Consider the following 19,213-nt stretch of genomic DNA (forward strand, 5'->3'; position numbering starts at 1 on the left):
TCATCAGTGTTAGCACATTCTTAGTATATTTAATGAATTAGGGCATTTTTTCAACTGCCGGGCGGATGAAGAAGTCACATAATTGGGATAAGGGGTCCAGCAACAAGCTGATGCCCATGACTTTTGGTCTCCCCTAACACCATTTAATGTTGGGGCCTGGAGAGGGTGATAGTAAAGCAGGGACCAGGCCTAATAAATGCGCTCACCTGGATTGGATTAGGCTTGACTGTGGGCAGAAACATGTCGACTCAAAGGGTTTGCTTTCAACAGAACTTTTAGAAACGTTGTTTTTAATGATGCAACTAGGAGGCCAGACTGGCCAGTAATAACATGCCTCCATCCACTGACCACTTCCTATGCAATTTTATCGTTAATATCTGTTTTTGGTTCTCCCCCTGAGAACACACAAGGCAGAATACAATTACTCTGTAAGTGTGGTTTCATAGGTTTTCACTGAATTACTAAATAGCCTCCAAATTACTAAGAGCTCCCAAGAGACTCAGCTACACACCAAAGTCACTGGTAGTAGCGGGGTGGTACCAGATACTAAAGCATGGTCCTGGAAGCTGGTGAGGTTATCAGACCTTTAATAAGATATCTTCTAATCAGGGGCAAGGAGAAAATTCCATTTCTCTGCTTTTTTTCTCTTTGTGATAATCTTATATTTACTAACATTTGTTATTTGGGCCCACTGATACCTATGCTATAATATTTGACTTCTGGTGGATGTAGCAGGTAATTCCTTTTAAGTTTCTCACTTTACCCCTTTGGGAGTAACAAGTATACCACAAGTCTTCACCTCACTCCTCCTCCTGGTTCTTCTCTTCAGGGTCTTTAGTCTGTTCAGGGGACCCCTCTTCTCTTCTCCAGAGGGTAAATTCCACCCTCGCATCCTGGGTCACTCCTTTCCATCATGAGTCTAGCCTACTCTTTCACAGGTTTTTCATTGTTTCTGTTGCCGCAGCGGGCGTTCCAACTTCCTTGCAGTTGATCAAACCTTCCAGGTCCCAAAATACTTCTTCTCCTGTGTGCATACTTTGCGTCTTTCTTTAGTCTTTTCTTTTAAAATCCCTACCTCAGCCCTCTTCCTGATTTTATCAGCCTTTCTTCATCTTCTATTTCTCTTCCTCAACTGTCTATCATTCATTTCTAAAGTATTTATTTTCATATTTTTTACATCTTTTCCTAGGTCTACAGTTAGATTCCCAATTCTCGCATTCCTGCTTCGGGTTGAAAGTAAGTGACTCTGAAACCCTGCCCACTGACACCATCCTAATACCCATTATTGAAAATGCGCTCATTGTCAGTGACCAACAACAGGATTGACAGATATCAAGGTAGGGGTAGTTCCTCCTTCACCAGAATGTTCACCTACAGTTAACCCAAGTGGCTGGTTGTCCTGTTGTAGGAAGACCTAAAGGGTCAGATCTTGGTGCCCTCACAAACCTGTTAGGGTGTCATGCTTCATCATTGGGCGCTCATACTCAGGCCGGCGCTGCAATGCCTGATGGGTCTGGCGGCTATTTGTCGGAGATCTTTTGATTCAAAGACACCGTGTAGATGAGAGTAAGTGAGGGAGCTAACAGTTTAACTAGTGGTGTAAGTGAGTGGTGGATAAAATAGGCTCTGCTATCCTACAAACTAATTTTTATAGACTAAGTGTACCAGGTCTAGATAAAAGCAGTGGTGCTATTGTGCAGTCTTCAAGTACCAGGATAGCTTCTAGTATAGAGCGGTCAACATGTTTCGTGCCTCCGTAGCCCAAGGATCAGGTGGCACTTCATCAGGACCAAAAACAATAAAGTGTGCCCCAATCTGAGGCTTCTGGTCTCCTTTCTAATAGGGGATGACCTACCAATATTCACCAGCCTATCCCTAAATGTGTGCAGGCCTATGGTTCCACCTCAAGAGAGGCAGAATAATGCTCCTTAGGAAGATGGAGGGTCCCGGTCAATTTGAGGTACGCTTGTTGGTGGACGGGACTCTGTCATCTCACCTACCCGCCTCCATCGTCCTGGAATCATTTTCACATTTTTTACATCTTTTCCTAGGTCTACAGTAAGATTCCTCATGCTCCCATTCCTACTTCTGGTTGAAAGTAGTGACTCCGAAACCTTGCCCATTGATACCATCTTAATAACCATTATTGAAAATGCGCTCATTGTCAGTGACCAACAACAGGATTGTGCATTGATCCTTCCTAACTTTTCCATACCCTTCAATACAGTAGACAACAATATTTTTTTCATCTGATTGGAGATGCCTGCAGAACAGAGCGTCCAGCATTTATGGGTGTTGAGTTGTTTTTCCTAAGTTATCCTCAGCAGTTGAAACTTGGTCCATTTTTCTCTGAAACTACCAAAGTGTCCTATGGTGTACCTCTTGTATCATTGCTACCTCCAGCCCTATCCAACGCACAATTGTTATATCTACCCTTTACGTCAGCAGCTCCTACAGTGGAAACCATTGGATCTATACATTAATGATATCTAAATCTGTCAGGAGGCGGAATAATCTGAAAAACTAAAATGATGTCATTTACTATTTTTCACATGTGTAACAATCGATGAGTTAAAACTGCTTCTGTCTCAATGGATCAAAAACTGAACAAAGACCAATATAGTATAGAGACCCTATGCTACTCCCATTGAACTGGCCTTCCAACAATGCACAATGACTTCCGAGGCAAATTCTGGATTGGTCTGGAGTCATCTTCGACATAGGGTTGTCATTCATCCTTCAAAGTGACCAAAACATTTTCTTTAAAGCAATTTGTGCGCTTTTTGGGATTTGTCAGCTACTGACGGTACAATTGAATCTTTTGCCATATTTGCAGTAGTTTCAGGACATATCCATTACTGGAGCTAAATTTACGGAGGTCTCCTTGCAAAAATGGCAGGTAACAAAGCATGAAAAATTATGCAACAATTCTGAGCTTAAAAAGATCCAATCACGTGTCTTCTTGCAATCATTTCTCTCCCGTGATGACTAGTTGACCAGAGGGTTGAATTCAATCCCCGCCCTCCGTCACTGTACATTAAGAATTTCATAACAACATTCTTGAATACTTTTTTACGTAGGTGCACGAATACCACCGGACCCGATGTCCAAGGCAGACCTAGAATTCCCGCTCTGATCATCTAACACAACACAAGAGGTTTGCACCAAACCTCGGCCCTCAGAATGGTCATTCCTCTATAATCAATTTCTTTAGTCTCTTTGCCTCGAGGAAGACTTCAGCAAGTATAGAAAATGTTTTCGACCAACTACGTCCACCAGTTATTTGGAATTGACTCAGTTCGAGCTTTTGTGTCAAAACTTCCATTCCTAACAACAACCCCTCAAGACCCTGAGCTGAGAGTGAGTTGAAGCATCCTTTTGATTATCAGAATGTAAATGAAACATAAACAAAATGTAGCACGTTTGTTATAAACGCCCGCCAGAGCCGTTCCATGCTTTTGACACAACGGTTCCCATCCACGTCCTGCTCACACCCAAGCAACTTAGTAAAAGTGAATGCTTTGCACGGTGCCTGTGGCATTTTGAAACTTGCTGGCAATCCCCATTCAGTTCTCACGTTTCACGCGGAGCTTTCACAATCATCTGGTTTGCAGTAAAGCCAGTGGTCGAAGTGGGGTGGATCGGCAGGGCACGGCGTACTCCTACTTCGTTTATTAAAAAAGATTCCATTCCCCTACTTTTTCTTATCAAAATTGTGTCCCAGGAAGGGGAATTAGCAAATGCCTTCAAATAAGGCCCGGCTTGCTTTCATGGACGTTCGGGGACGGGCGGTACGAGCAGAGAAGGAAAAGGACTGCCCAGAGAAGACAAGGACAATGTCCACTTCTGCTCTGCGCTGGCAGCTGCTCTCCTCCTCCCTTTTTCTTCCTCCTATTCTGTCTCTTTCTGTCTAGCTCCTCACTTACTGAAAACTGTGACTTGAAGAAACGGGTCACAACCTCTTTCCGTCTTTCATTTATTTGCTTCCCTGTGAAACGGATCCCAAAAAGCAAAAAAAAAACCACTCTTGCTAGAAATGCCCTTTTTCTGACATTTTTCTATTCCAAAGTGCAGCCTCGGGATGGAGAGAAATAAAAAGTTTAAAGTATGAAAAATGAATACATAACAAAATAAAGCAAAGCACTACTTTTGTTTTCCTGTCTCACTTTGAACAGCATTGTTTTCCCCGAGTGGGGAAGTACACCAATCCTGAAGGTACTGCAATACCTGGTTGATGGGTGGAATGGAAAACAAAATATGTACCACTGCGCTGTGTTTAAGGATGTGGTCTTTTTAAACCATACTGCTTATGTTTTGTAAGGATATAAGCAATGGACATTGAAACAGGTCCTTTCTGAGCCCTGTAGTCATGTCCTTAACCTTTCAGGTAAAGCACTCACTAATTTCTAAATAGTGAGTGAGAAATTGTTAAGGTAACCGTGTTGTTTCTGCTTACATTTCACATGCTTTACTTAATCTTGCATTCCCTATTACTGTTTGCTTTTTCCGGGATGCTGTTACTTTTAATTAGACAGCATAATACTCTTGTCTAGAGCATAATTTGAATTGAGCCACTTCCAGGTGTTTATAGTGGGCACAATTAGGTTGTAGCTGAAGGCAGTGCGAGTTTCTTTCAGTGGGGCAGTATGGTGTTCAGTGGGGGAGAGGATGTGACACTATGGCCAGAGCTGCCCAATTTGGAACTGGGATATCTGGTTCAGCCTTCATGACCAGTCCACCAGACCACACTCCTTAGGGAGTATATTCCCATGCTACACCTTAGAAGGCTCCACTAAAACTTAGAAGCCCTGGTGTCTTAGGACCAGCAGGTGAACCCTGGCAGTGGCAGGTGCGGTTTAACCTTGAAGGACTGTTCATCACAATCAATATGGACGTTTATCTCCAGTCTTGCAGGCAGGCCTACGAATCAGCCCACCCTAGAACAACAGTGATCCAGTCACTGTGACTCTGTCACTGAGGTCACAGGAACCTTGAGCAGGTTAGGGTGGTGCGAATGGTGTGACGGCACCGGGCACCTATTTCGGGTGGGGGCGTAGTGTTTGCAAGTATATTATGGTTTAACAAAAACTTGCTGCCTCCTTCCTGGCCTCCAGCAATTATCAGCAACAATAAAAATGTCATGATAACTCCGGTGATTAATGTTCTTCCTAGAGAGAGATCAAAGTTTTGTCTAGTGGAAGGGGTGACTCCTGGAAAGGTAGCACAGAGGGTTAATGTGCCTGCTGCAAAGAACATGTACCATGCAGATCACAAATTGCACATAATTTTAACTAGGTGAGTGGGTTACTGCTTTTGTCAGAGAGATCCTTTTGTTACTTGCAGTTTATAAGTTAAAATCCTTACATGAACAGTGAGCAATTACACTATACTGCCTACTAGTATGGTTGTTATGTGGCTTCTACACCTTGTGGTCCTTTATCTTATGAAACATTTCCTATACAGTGATTTACACACGAATAAATGATTGTCTCTGTGTAGTGTGTGTTATGTAAAGTGTTCTGACACAATACACTGGTATGAGTGGTGCTGTAAATCAAATTAAATGCATCTGAGAAAGAGTGTGGTTATGGAGACTTGAAGGGCACTGTTAAAGGGTGGTAGTGAGGGAGTCCGAGGTGTAGGTGGTCATTGGGGGCACCAACAAACATTGTTGTACAAGGTGCCACCAGCACTAAAGCCGGCCCTGCCCTCAAAGCCATTCTGCCTCAACCATTGGTACCTCCATTGCCCTTGTTCCAGCAGTAGTAGCTGTAACTTGCCAGGGATCAGCAATGCAGGATTTGCACGCACACCAAACTAAGTTTGCACACTTCACAGTTTCTCTGCTTCATACACAATCACTTTTAACATGTGCTACCTGCTCTGGGGCCACTGGAATTATGCACTAATGGGGGACAAAATTAGGCCGCAATTAGGCAACAAAAATAAGGCTGCTGTGTAATGCATTATATGTTCTTATACTTTATTATTTTGACATTTTTACTAGTTAAGTCTCTGCAAAGATTCTGTTTTATTAGTACAAGTGTAACATACAAATGCAGCAGTGAAAAAGGTGATCAGTCAACCGCTGCAAAAGGCCGTCCACTTTGCAGCATTACAAGTCACGTTTTTTAGTAACTTTTTATCCGTTTGATAAAATGATTAGGTAAAACTGTAAGATTATGCAGTGGATGATGTATTATGTGGCAAATATGGCAGAGCCATAATTATATAGAAAACATTTGCAAACTAGAATATTTTGCCATTCATGTTTGAACTGCTCTTGTGGAAGAAGGGAGAAGATGTGCTAATGACAGAAACTGCATGACTTGGAGACAAATTGCTTGTGATTCCACTTTTATGCGTATTTGGGACATTGTGTGATTTATTTGTGTCATTTGTAAAGCGTGCAGCTGCCCCAACGGGGCGTCCCGGCGCTAGAGAATCTGGGAGCAGAGGGCAAATAAAGATAGATTACAGAGCAAAAAGATGAGTTTTAAGAGCCTTTCGGAATAGAGATTCAGATGGACAGGCTCTGAGGGACAGAGGAAGTTTATTCCATTGTTGAGAGGCGCAAACTTCAAAGGTTTCCCCTCCTTTCCGAGTTCTCCTAAACCTAGGGGTGACTAGGAGAGGCTGGGAGTTTGAGCGCAATGACCTGGCGTTATGATAAGGACGTAGGCAGGTTTTAAGATAGGCCGGGCCTTTGCCCTGTGATGCCCTGTAGGCCAGTGTCATGGCTTTAAATTGACATATTTTACTAAAGGGCAGCCAGTGCAGTTTACGAAGATGCGGGGTAATAGGATGTCTGGGAGGAATACCCTCCACCAAACGTGCTGCCGCGTTTTGGACCGTCTGAAGTATGTTACTTAGACCGGCCGTGATGCCTACATATAATGCATTGGCATAATCGAGATGGGCAGTTATCAGGGCATGAACCACTGTTTTCCGACAGTCAGTGGGCAGATAGGTGATGAGTCTTTTTATTGTTCTGATCTTTGCAAAACAGGAACCTGCTACCTTTTGCACCTGGACTTCAAAGGTGAGCTGGTTATCCCAGCACACCCCGAGGTTCCGTACTGAGTTTTTGGTACGGGCGCTTGGCTCAAATCATCCGGCCACCACAGATTAGATGATAGTGGGGATGGAGTGTTAAAAAACAGAACCTCCGTTTTCTCGGCGTTTAGCTTAAGGGAATTAGAGTCCATCCATCTAGATATGTTCCTAAGGCTGGTTTTCATGAGATCGAAGGCCTTGGCAGTGGGCTCTTTAAAGGTAAACAGGAGCTGGATATCATCAGCATAGGAAGTAGTTTTGACTCCAGCCTGGGCAATCATTTCAGCTAGTGGGGTGAAGTAGACATTGAAAAGAAGCGGGCTTAAGGAGGAGCCCTGGGGGGCTCCCCATTTAAGTGGTCTGGCAAGGGATGTGTAGGGTGGAGTGAATACCTGCTGAGTGCGTTCTGAAAGAAAAGAGGCAAGCCATTTCAGTACAGTACCCCTATACCTAAGGTGGCCAGTCTTTTAAGACGGATCTTGTGAGAGACGGTGTCGAATGCTGTGATTGAAAATATATCCCACTTTGTGAATGTATTTAAATGCTAATAACTCATATTAAACCTTAAATAATCAAGTGTATGCATTGGTTGAAATAAACAGAATAAGCTGTAACTGGGCAGTGAAATGCCAAACAAATACTAAAAATGGGGACATTTGGCACATTCTGGCCACACCACTGACTCCGCCTCGGATTCAATCCTTGGGTTAGGCCCACCCTCGGAGTCTCCACCCACAGTTCCACACCCCCCCCCCCCCCCCCTCGCCCCCCCCCTCCCTCGACCACTGAGTAAAGCAATGGAACACATTTCACGGAGTGCAGTCAAAATATCAGAGATGTTGGGAGCTTATGAAATGGAGTTTTCATAACATTTGATTTTTCGAATTATACAAGATCCCAAATATTGTGGAGGACAAAATGAAATAATGCAGCTGTTTAAAATTCAAGATGCCCCATAGCTGACACCTTTGCATGCTATATTTACCGAAACAATGCATGGCTGTCGTTTTTTCCCCCCAACTGTTTTGATTTAAATTTTGCCGAAATACACACAATAAGTATCTTAAAAGATACATTCCAGATAATACACGACATATCAACAAATACAACATGGGGTACATTATAAAACATTGTTGTTTGGACAGTCCTTAGGATGCACCGATCAGGTCCTTCATGTGTCCATACAGCCTTTGTTTGCATTATACCATCAGAATCCGCCCACCCTGTGTGACATTTAGTGACTTTTACAGATGGACCCTGCGCACCCAGCTACTCATTATCTGTTCCTGATGCGCAGGGGTGTCTGAGTGCTGGGATTCCAGACCATGAAATTGCCTCCATCTACCCCAGACTTTCTTTAACATCTTGGGACAGCCTCTAGCTGTACATACCACTTTTTCAGTTTGTCCATCCTGTCTTGCTTGTACGTCTGTGCCTCCGTGTCTTGCATGTGAACTGGCGACACAAGGGCAATATAGTGATGGCAGAGGAAGACACAAAAAGCCCAAAATAGTTACGAGGAGTACAACCATGTGAGGTGCACAGTAGCGTCTCCTCCGCTACGGCGGAGGAGCGTCACCCCACTGCTTTCAAGCAGTGCGAGATGAGAAGTAGAAAATTAAAATGATAATAACTTTCAGTTATTATCATTTTATGTTTATGCTGCCTTGGTGCTCTGCTCTGCTCATGGAGCAGGGCCGGAGAGGAGTGGTTTTCCCACTCCTAAGTACACAATGACGGTTTGGTCGACTCTCTGAAGCCACCCAAACCAGTCATGTGCACTTTCCCCGTTTTCCATGCAGGCTGCATTAAAGCCTGCATGGAGAATATGCCCAGACCCCTATTGCCTGGTTGAGCGTCGAACCAGGACGCTCAAAACCACTCACAATTGTGATTGGTCAGGGGAGCCTGGGTGCCTGGCTGTGCTTTCTGTTCCTTGAGGGGAGCAGACACACAACAGCCGGCAGGAAGGTAAGTATATTTAAAAAAAAGTTTTTTTAAATTATGTGAAAACCCCCACCCTGCCACCTATGAATCATGCAGGCCGCCACTGGATGTGGAGCACGAAGAAGAGTGCTTCTAGTAAGGTGCATAGCGGGATTCCCTGTGAATAACGGTGTGTGTTAAACATAGGTAGGTAACAATGAAGGCTGAGGAGAAAGAAAGTATCTTGGTGTAGCTCATACTGGATGGGGGCCTCTAATAGGAGGTAGGACATTATTGCAAAAAATATCAGTATTTACCTGGGCAACCGAAGAAATAATTTCAATTCATCTTTTATTTGAAGGTGTTCTTTATGGTTTGTAATTTTGACCAACTTCACTAGGGCTTGATTTCAGTAGCAGGGGCAATACAAGACAACTATTTACAGACCATTCCTTAAATGTGCTTTTTGATCTCTTCATGGATAAACCACGCCCCTTAATGTTTGTAACATCTGATGCAGAATCTTGCCATGTTCCTCTTTAGATTGATTACAAATCTTGACACAAAACTGGAAAACCGTGTACATCTCTACACTATCTACCATTAGCATGTTCAAAAAAAGTGGATGCAGGTCAAATATTATTCTTTAAAATAATTCTGCACACTGTGTGCATGACCAATAATATTTGAATGTATGTATTTGTCCTTCAGATCCACGTGACAATATGCTGATGGTAAATCTAACGTGGTAGACCACTCGGAAGTATGTAAACTCAGCATCATTGCAGCTGTGATAAAGGATACCTGCCGGCTTGTTAAGCAACTCAATGAATATTAATACCAAATTTTCCATCTTCATCACTATGATCAACGGTGATCGACATTCTGATGCTTCAATACACTGTTCAATCAAACTGTCATACAATGGCTCTAATCCAACCTCTATTTGTCCCACAGCTGTTAGAAACTGGGTTTTTCGTTGGAAGAGGTATGCACCCTGTCTAAGCAGGAACCACACTCCTAGTTTGAGTAAGCTAGATACACACCAAAATATAACCTGTTCTCACCCTTTGGTAGCTTGGCACAGTGCAGTTAGGCTTATCTAAAAAGAAGTGTGTAAAGTATTAAGCAACACACACACAATGTAACACAATAAAGACTCTCCACTGGTTTAGACAAATAGACCATTTTATAAATGAATCGAGATCAAAACAACAAAAATCTAATAAGTAGAAGTTGAGTTCTGAATTCTGAAAGCATGAAAAGAGTTCCATTGCTGAGAAGGAATAAGTGGCTATGGGGGTTATCTGGTCGTGCTGGTCCGGGGCAAAGTCAACAGTTCAAGCCGACCACGATGGAGCGCTGGCTGGGGACAAAAACCATGCAGGTCCGGTAAAGAGAGTACCTTGCTCCTGGTCGCAATAGTGAGAATGGGCGGCGCAGACGAGCAAAGCATCGATGTTGAGCAAACAGTCAAGATGATGCATCAATTTTTTTCATGGAGTGGCGGCGATGTGTCTGGTCCGTTGAGAGAAGCGCTGTTTCCGAGTGCGGTGGTTCAGGAGGAGATGTGCCCAGTCAATCCAAGCCGGAGGAGCAATGCATCTATCTTCTCCATGCAGCGGTGGCGATGAGTTGGTTCTGAAATATTGGCTTCAGATTAGTTGCAGTGGTTTCGAGTGTGATGCATTGATTCTACTCCTGCAACAAGGTTGATGCACTAATTCTGCAAACACACAGAGCAGAGATGCGACGTTTTCTGTGGTGCAAGTACCTGGGGCCACTTCCAGTGAACCAAGCCTTGGAGCTGAGGTAGAGACTTTGATAGCCTTGAGTCTCAAGCAACAGGAGGCAAGCAAACAAGCCATTGGAGTTCTCTTTGGTGCAAAGCAGAGCCTGCTCTCCTCAGCAGGGCCACAGAGCAGCAGCAGCAGGGTAGCACAAGAGAAATGCAGACTGGGCACTACCTAGCCAAGTTCATGTGTCAGCTGCTCCCTTCCTACCTGCCCAGGAAGAGCCATCAGAATACAGATGGGTACTCAAACACACCTAAACTTCCTGTGTTTGTGGCGTTCTAGCAGGAATGCACAAAGTGTAGCTGTCACCCACCCCAGATGTGTACTGGGGACTTGCTGCAGGCACACAGAGCTGCAAGGGCAGAGAAATGTCCACTTTCTAAAAGTGGCATTTCTAAAACAGTAATGTTAAATTCAATTTTACCAGTAAAGAGGATTTATCATTTCCGCTACAAAGATATAACACATGAAACAACCACTCCTTTCTAAGCAGGAATTATAGTTTAAACGTGTATTGAGAAATTCCCAATGTTAACCTAAGAGAGGACTAAGCCTAACAGTAGTGAAAAACAAATGTATGTGTTTTTCACAACCAGGACATGCAAAACTTGAAAAGTACATTTCCTACCTTTTACCTACATAGCAACCTGCCTTTTGGGCTACCTATGGCCTACCTTAGGGGTGATGTACGTGTAATAAAAGGGGGGGGGGGTTCAGGCTTGGGAAAGGGTTTTAAATGCCAAGTCGAAATGGCAGCAAAACTACATACTAAGGGTCTGTAGTGGCAGGCCTGAGACATTTGAAAGGCTACTTGTGTGGGTAGAACAATCTGTGATACAGGCCCACTAGTAGCATTTAATCTGCAGACCCTGGGTGTATGGTATATCAATTTAAAATGTACTTACAAGTACATGAAAAATACCAATGGTGTATACACCAATGTTACCAAGTTTAGGGGAGAAGCACATGCACTTTAGCCGCTGGTCAGCAGTGGGAAAGTGCTCCGAGTCCGAAAGCCAACAAAAAGAATCGTCAAGGCTAACAGCAGCTATCAGAATGCTTTCCTCGTGTAATATCCCAGAGCCCTTGTACTTTTTTCAGAATGATGCAATGGCAAAATACTTAAGCTATGTCGACACACAAGCCATAGATAAATGTGCAACATTCTCTACAAAAATACATTCTATTACAAGCAAAACAGGTACTCATCCACTTGGTTATAACGTACCTAGGTGTTTTTATAATAACAATGGTCACTTGGCTAATACATATTTTCTCATACCAAATTATAATAACAACATTTACAAAGGCTAATGTTTACATCATTGATAAATGGAGCAAATTGTTCCACATTCAAGTGATAAAAGAAGTTACCTTTAAAATTTGGCCCCCGCTGTCCACAATGTACATGGTCACCTCCACATTCCTGGCAACAGTCTTCCCCCCTTTCTCAAATTCACCTCTTTCTATTGTTATATATAGATCATTCCTCATGTCGCCTGATAAAAACAAAGAAAATCACAATAAATCTTATCAATTTTACATCAATCATTTATTAAAGAAGTCGAACCCTTAAAATTGGGCAGAAGATGTAAATGTGATTGGGTTTATATAACAATAAAGTCTGTGAACAACAAATAAGGCTTCTAAGTTTACCGTGTGTCATATTATCTGAATATCTTTAACCCCTTGCGTGCTTCAGACGGCCCCCGGCTGTCATGCATCATGGTGGGCGTGTGCGGAGGACGGCCGGGGGCAGTCCGAATCCCACCCACTATTTAAATCGCCCGCCCAGGCCGAAAATGTGCACAGCACGCAAGGGGTTAAGCCAAAAGCCAGTATCGTACACTTAACGGCTATGTCTTATGTATAATGAGGTGACAAATTTTAAGAATAACAAACACTGAATAAACCATGAAGCAGGGAGGAATGCTACAATTATATTTCGATGAATCACTTACATATTTAATACATTATTTCCATCGATTTCATATAATAAAGAACCAATATTCAACCAATTTTAAGGGAAGTAAATAAAACTTTCAAAAATATTTCTCAATGTAAACGTTTGCTTCCTTTTTGACCTACCACAAGTTAGTATAAGAAACCTACTTTTGCCGAATGAAGTCAGTTTTTACATAACCAAATGAATTGCAAAGCTAATAATTCGTTTTTAGGTTTCGTCTAAGTGAAAGCCTGCGCACTGCGCAGTCTTTTCACGAAGGTGAAAACCTAATGAGAACAGTATGTGGCTTTGGAATACGCCCTCTGTTCCATTGGCTAGCTCCATAAATGGAGGCTAGCCATTGGAACAGAGATCTGTCCGTCATGGCCGGACCAGATTCGTGGGCGTTCCCGCGATTTCTTCCCTCTCCACCCTTTTCGCATCGTCATCGCGGCCGTGGGCGAGGTTTATTTTTTGTTGTTGTCCAGGTTTGTTTTGGCCATTCCGCGGCCGACCCCCAACGGAGGAAGCCTTCCCGACCCCCATCCCGCTGTCCGTTATGTCCGTGTGCTTCATGTTTTTCCTGCAGCCTTCCTGACTCCCCTGTCCGTGTGCCCGTTCCCGTTCCCGCCCCCCTCCCGCTCCCCCTCCCGCGGTCCTTATGCCCGTTCCCGCCCAACCCCCCTCCCGCTGTCTGTGTCTCCGGCCCTGGCCCCACTTGTTTTGTGTTTGGATCCATTTCCCAAGGAAGCAAGTCGGGCCGGCCACTTCGCCATCGCCACCAGGCTCTGTTCAGCAGGCGCCCGGGCCGTCAGGGGTATAGGCTGGTAATCAGGTCCAGTAGTGCAAAAAAACGATTTCGGTCTGAGCACCGGCATGACTTAGTTAATCACTATTTCTAGATTAGCAGAAAGGTAGCGATTTTACATATTCATAATCGTGCAACAATTACCACGCGACTAATTTGTGGCTTCCCTTTCTTCGGTGAGATACACAGACTGCATACAAAAGCACTGAAGTGAAACCCGGTTCCGCTAGCATAAGCCGCGCTTCCTGTTTTGATCGCGGGCAATTTAGCATTCGCATCTCCCATTCAGGACACGTAGGCCTTTTCCCTCAACAGATTACTGATTCAGAGCGATGAATATTCAGACCACTGCAGCATTGGGAGCTCATCTCGCACACAGGAGAATACAGGACTTGGGGCCAGCTAGTCACAGGTAGTCTATGCAGCCCTGTGGGGGTCTCGTTCGATTTGTCCAGGAGACAGCAGACAAGGGTCTGTCTCCAACTCTCCGTGTGTCAATGCTTAAAGGTTACCGAGAGCAACGCTAAGGCTCAGGTGAAGCAACCATTTAGAGGACGCATTATAGTGTGCAGGGGCCAGTAAGGGTGCAAGCCATGGATTGGAACCTATGTGCCCCCAGTAAGCATAACCCAAAATCTCCCACCGACACTGAACCCTTATGACAAAGTGTGTGCGGGTACAATGGGATCAGAGCGCAAGCATCAGTGGGGGGGATGGGGGGGGGGGAGAGGGCATTCAGAAGCGGGCGGGCCCACTGGTGGAAGCGAAAGTAGGAGATGGGGTAACAGTACTGTCCCCGATACCTGCCAACTACAGAGAGAAGGAAACGGGGCTACGTGGGTGCCAGTGAAAGTCCTTGTAATCGGATTAAGCTGCATTCCTTACATTAAGGCAAACCAGGCGCCCCACACCCGACACAGCAGCATCTGTGCTCTGGTTGACGAAGAAGCCCTTCACATACACAGCAGCAGCTTGACAGACACCTACTCCGGTGCGCCCTACTATGACTGCCAAGGGCATCCATGCTACGTACTTACCATGTGACAGTAAAGGCGGCAGAGTGATACCGCGAGCCTGGGCAAGGATGCTGCTAACAGCAAGCACAAGCTAATACAATAAAAAAACGAGTTCTTTAGAATGCATCAGTCGTCATGATGCAACCGGAGCCCAGAATGCAGCACCAAGATAATTTTACAAGGCTAGCCAAATCTAGATCCTAGCTGGTACTGCTTTCAACTGAGGGACCAGGAATGAGGCAGACGACACAGCAGCACTCCGACGGCCTGTGTCCGTTTCCAAACAAGGGGTACCCTCACGCCTAGCCAGGAACGGCCGGTGCAGTTTAGAGCGGTGGGTGGAAGGACTCTACAGAGGACGAGGGAACATGACATTATTAACCGCATCATTGCTACAGCACATTCCCGTGCTGTGCTGCAATTTTAAAAATCCCTTGTTATGTGACAAGGTCAACTCGTCAAACGCACAGCGCAGGTAACACCCATGACGAGTTGACCTTGTCACAAGCATCGAAGGGGTTAATTCGCCCTCATCCTCGTATGTGGACGTGTTTTCAAAGTAGGCGCATTTTAGCGTTTTGCACTAAGTCTTGTTAGTACGAAAGAGCCCGCCCACTTCCCTTAGCTTGAGTGTGCACACTCGTCAGTTTCTTTTTTAAGGTGAAAAATGGGAACTGAAACAAGCTCTCTCAGACCACGCGCTTCTGCATCACTGGGCTCATACATTGCATTGTTCTTCTCGGATTTCTTGCAATTGAAACTTCCTTTGTATAACGTTTCGTGTCCCTTATGGGGGGGAGAGGGGAGGGAGAACGGGGGTGGGGGGGGGGGGGAATGGGGAACGGGGGGGTTGTAGTGCTCTTCTGGATTGGTATCACGCTACAAGGCGAGGAAGAGGTTGGTTAGAAAGGGCATGTACTTGCAGTGTGGTCATGTGAAAGCACAACATAAATACAAATGTTGTCATTTACAATGCCAATAGCTCTAACTTTTCCAAAGGCGAAACCATTGCATTGTAAATGCTTGTTAAAGAATATTTTACGACGTATTCATTTTTCAGTCTTACTATAAGTTTCAAAAATACATATTAATACAAAAAGTATGCAAACAATAGTACAGGAAAGCAATGACCCACATCCAGTTGGTATACTGCCTTAGTGTATGTGTGTGTGTATATATATATTTTTTTTAAAGTTCACTGAATCAATCTGTAAGTCACTCATTCAACCATTCAAATTAAACGTAGTCGAAGCTGTATTTCTCTAAACAGGGTGTCTGTGGTGTTGAAGTAATTATGATCGGTGTTAATACAGGTTTATGCAAACTTGCTGTTACACATAAAAACAATTAACGATGTAAGTCGTCTGGAAAGTTTATGGTGTGAAAGGGGATGCCGCTGGCAACAGGTAATTAATTAAAAAGGGTTTGGCGAGTAACATTAGATGAGAAAATAGAAAGAGGACTATAATTCCGTTTATTTATTCAGGGAGCATAGTTTCTCAGCTTCCAGCTACTTCAGTGTGATCCAGTCCACGCTGTTTCTAGACAAATATGGATGTTGTGCATTTAAACACAAATCGGCTGATACAAATACTTCCTCCTCTTGTGGCGGATGCTTGCCCCAACAGTAGAGTAGGTCAAATTGGACAGGTAGTTTGAATTCTGTATGGAGTGTTGGTTAATGCCAAGGAGAGGCATTTACACATTAATATGAATAAAACAATGAATTAAATGAATACAACAATCAACAAAGACCTTTTTGCAGATTATTTTTTAACAGCAGTAGGTTGGGTGTAGCTCTCAGATATAGTCTCAGGGTCTCATTCTTTGAAATGCAAGGGTTTTACCATTAATCTTAGTTAGATGATCTTACAGGAGTTTATAGATGTTAGACTTCTGGGTGGTGTGGAAGGTGTTGCTAGATCCTGAGGGTAGCTGGTATCCCTAATTCAATAAACTTCTTGTATGGATATTGGATTTGATCCTCATTTCTTTGCATAGCCAATTGTGGGATTTTAAGTTAGGTTTTATTTGGTCCTATCTTTTAGAGGTCCAGCCTTGACACCCAAATCTGGAATTTCTTATCTAGTTTTTTGTCGAAGGGCAGTGTAGGAAATGTCACAATGGTTCAGCCACGGCACAAACAAATAATTAACCAATATAAGTGGATGTGCTGTCTGGAGAAAAGGTAAAATCTTACTTATGATAATGAAGCTTTATTGTTCAGTTAATTAAAAGTTACAATTAAACTACACAATTTAGAAAACGAGAAGCACCGGTTATTTAAAAATTGCGTTAAAAGACCAGCAGTAAACAATGTTCTCTAAGTACAGGATCATTCACTAGCAAGAAGGACTTAATACAATTGAAAACACCATTTAAAAACGGCGAAGTTCAAAGAAACAATTATTTGTTTAGTGAAAATTTGAAAGGAAAAGTGCTTAGTGCATTAGCAGAGATGGCAAGTGCTACCCAACGGTATGTACTAAGCCATAGGAGGGATCGTCAGATCAATTTGCAAATTCTCAAAAAAGTGCTTTGTGCGATAGTAAAGGTAGAAGTGTGAATGGCCGACCAGAGGCGCTAACTGTGAGGGATCAGTACGATTGGCAGGATTAGTGGCCAGAGGGAGGGTGAACATAAAACGAGCAAGAGGCAGGTGAGACATGAGCATAGTTTTGTGGGCACGCCAAGCGAAAGAACTAAGGACTTTTAAATGGAAATGGTGTAAACAGGGGGTGTGCATTAGAGTTGTAGTCTCTCACTGTAAGACCTGTTTAACAAGTTTTAATTCTACAAGTCTCATGAATTCCCCGCGAAGCATTAGATCCTCTCCTTGAAGACAGGCTACAAATGCCTGATTGCATGTACGGATTCCGTTCCTTATTAAATTTGTGTCAACAGACCTTTTTGCTCTGTCATTAAAGCACCTTGAACAAAAGACTACTGGGTCCGGGCTCCCAACAGCACTGCTTGCCACAGGCTAATAAACAACAACAGAAATTGCATGTGCTGCCAATCACTTTACTCTCTTATTTTGAGTTTGAACATCTGACCATAAAACAAATGTTACTAATGACCAAAATGTGTTCTTTTTATTTAGATTTTTTATTTTGAAGAGGGTTTCTTTTATATTTTTAAATCTCAACCATTTAGGAATTTCAATGAAGAAAATTTAAGACCTTATGTACAACAACAAAAGATTCATTATTCAAAAAGAACAAAACTTTTTTTCACAAATAGAAATTTTTAGATTTTGTTGGACAACATATAATACATACATTCAATCATACCACTCACAAACCACACTATTAACATATATACACACACAGCAAAAGAAGAACATGTAAGTTGTATCTACAATGTAATAACTTTGATTTACAAAGAAGCCTAGAAAACATTCATATTTTTCAAAAACATTTCAAAATAAATATCACAGGTTTTATGGTTTTTTAAGGCTTTGAAATGTCTACGCTTTTCGAACTCATATAGATGAATGAGTTCTCGTCAGGACCAAGGTCTGTGAAGAGAGAAGGGGAAACTTATTGGTATGCTATTTATTATGACCACACTGACTGCCCCTACTACCAGCTTCTGTCTCTTACCTCTCAGTCATTGAGGGACCAGAAGTGCAATTGAGGTTGCCGGGACACCAAACCGTCTGTCATAAAAAATTATGAAAACCATCAAAATCTATCAGTGCATAGCCGTGTCTCACCGCAATCAAACCAAAACCATTCTCGTCATGCTTACATTAATCAAGTGGGTCCGGGCTCCGCAATTATTGAAGGTGGTGTGCTCCGGCTGTATGTAATGAAAACGGAGTTGTATTGTGAGTGGTCGGTAGCTCTGACTTGTGAGAGCAACATGTGGCTGAACGGAGAGTGAATGCTCACCTGGAGAGCCGTCAATGTGTCTTAATGGCCGGCTTAGCGAAGTGAAGCATTTGCACCGACCTGCATGGTCATTTTTTACTTCAGCACTTGAGAGGAGGCACTATCCCTACAGGATTACAGATCAAAAACGTACCTGTAATATTTACAGAAGATCCCATATATAAAAAGGGATATAGTTATATAGAGACAAAATGCAGCCGTGACTTGATGGTGTTAACGATAGAGACCGCCCAAAGGCTTTCAAAAACACAACTGGAGGAAATAGAGGCACTTGAAACAGCAATTTCCACATATCAACTTATCACAGATTCAAAGTCATTACTTGAGAAATTACAAAAAGAGATTGGAGAGTTTAAAGATTATACAATCAACCAAAAAACGGTGCATGACGAGAATGGTTTTGGTTTGATTGCGGTGAGACACGGCTATGCACTGATAGATTTTGATGGTTTTCATCATTTTTTATGACAGACGGTTTGGTGTCCCGGCAACCTCAATTGCACTTCTGGTCCCTCAATGACTGAGAGGTAAGAGACAGAAGCTGGTAGTAGGGGCAGTCAGTGTGGTCATAATAAATAGCATACCAATAAGTTTCCCCTTCTCTCTTCACAGACCTTGGTCCTGATGAGAACTCATTCATCTATATGAGTTCGAAACGCGTAGACTTTTCAAAGCCTTAAAAAACCATAAAACCTGTGATATTTATTTTGAAATGTTTTTGAAAAATATGAATGTTTTCTAGGCTTCTTTGTAAATCAAAGTTATTACAT

At 43.2% G+C, this 19,213-nt stretch overlaps 1 protein-coding gene across 1 annotated transcript in view; it reads right to left on the reverse strand.

Annotated features, from left to right (window-relative positions):
- Positions 1 to 19,213, reverse strand: part of DOCK4 (dedicator of cytokinesis 4) — a 1,616,764-nt gene that overhangs the window by 944,587 nt on the left and 652,964 nt on the right. The window contains exon 14 of the mRNA XM_086919301.1: positions 12,153 to 12,277. Coding sequence (XP_086775427.1) covers positions 12,153 to 12,277 — 125 coding nt within the window. The remainder of the gene's footprint in view (positions 1 to 12,152; positions 12,278 to 19,213) is intronic.

Source organism: Lissotriton vulgaris, chromosome 1_1, assembly GCF_964263255.1.
Source record: "Lissotriton vulgaris chromosome 1_1, aLisVul1.2, whole genome shotgun sequence".
NCBI classification, from domain to species: Eukaryota; Metazoa; Chordata; class Amphibia; order Caudata; family Salamandridae; genus Lissotriton; species Lissotriton vulgaris.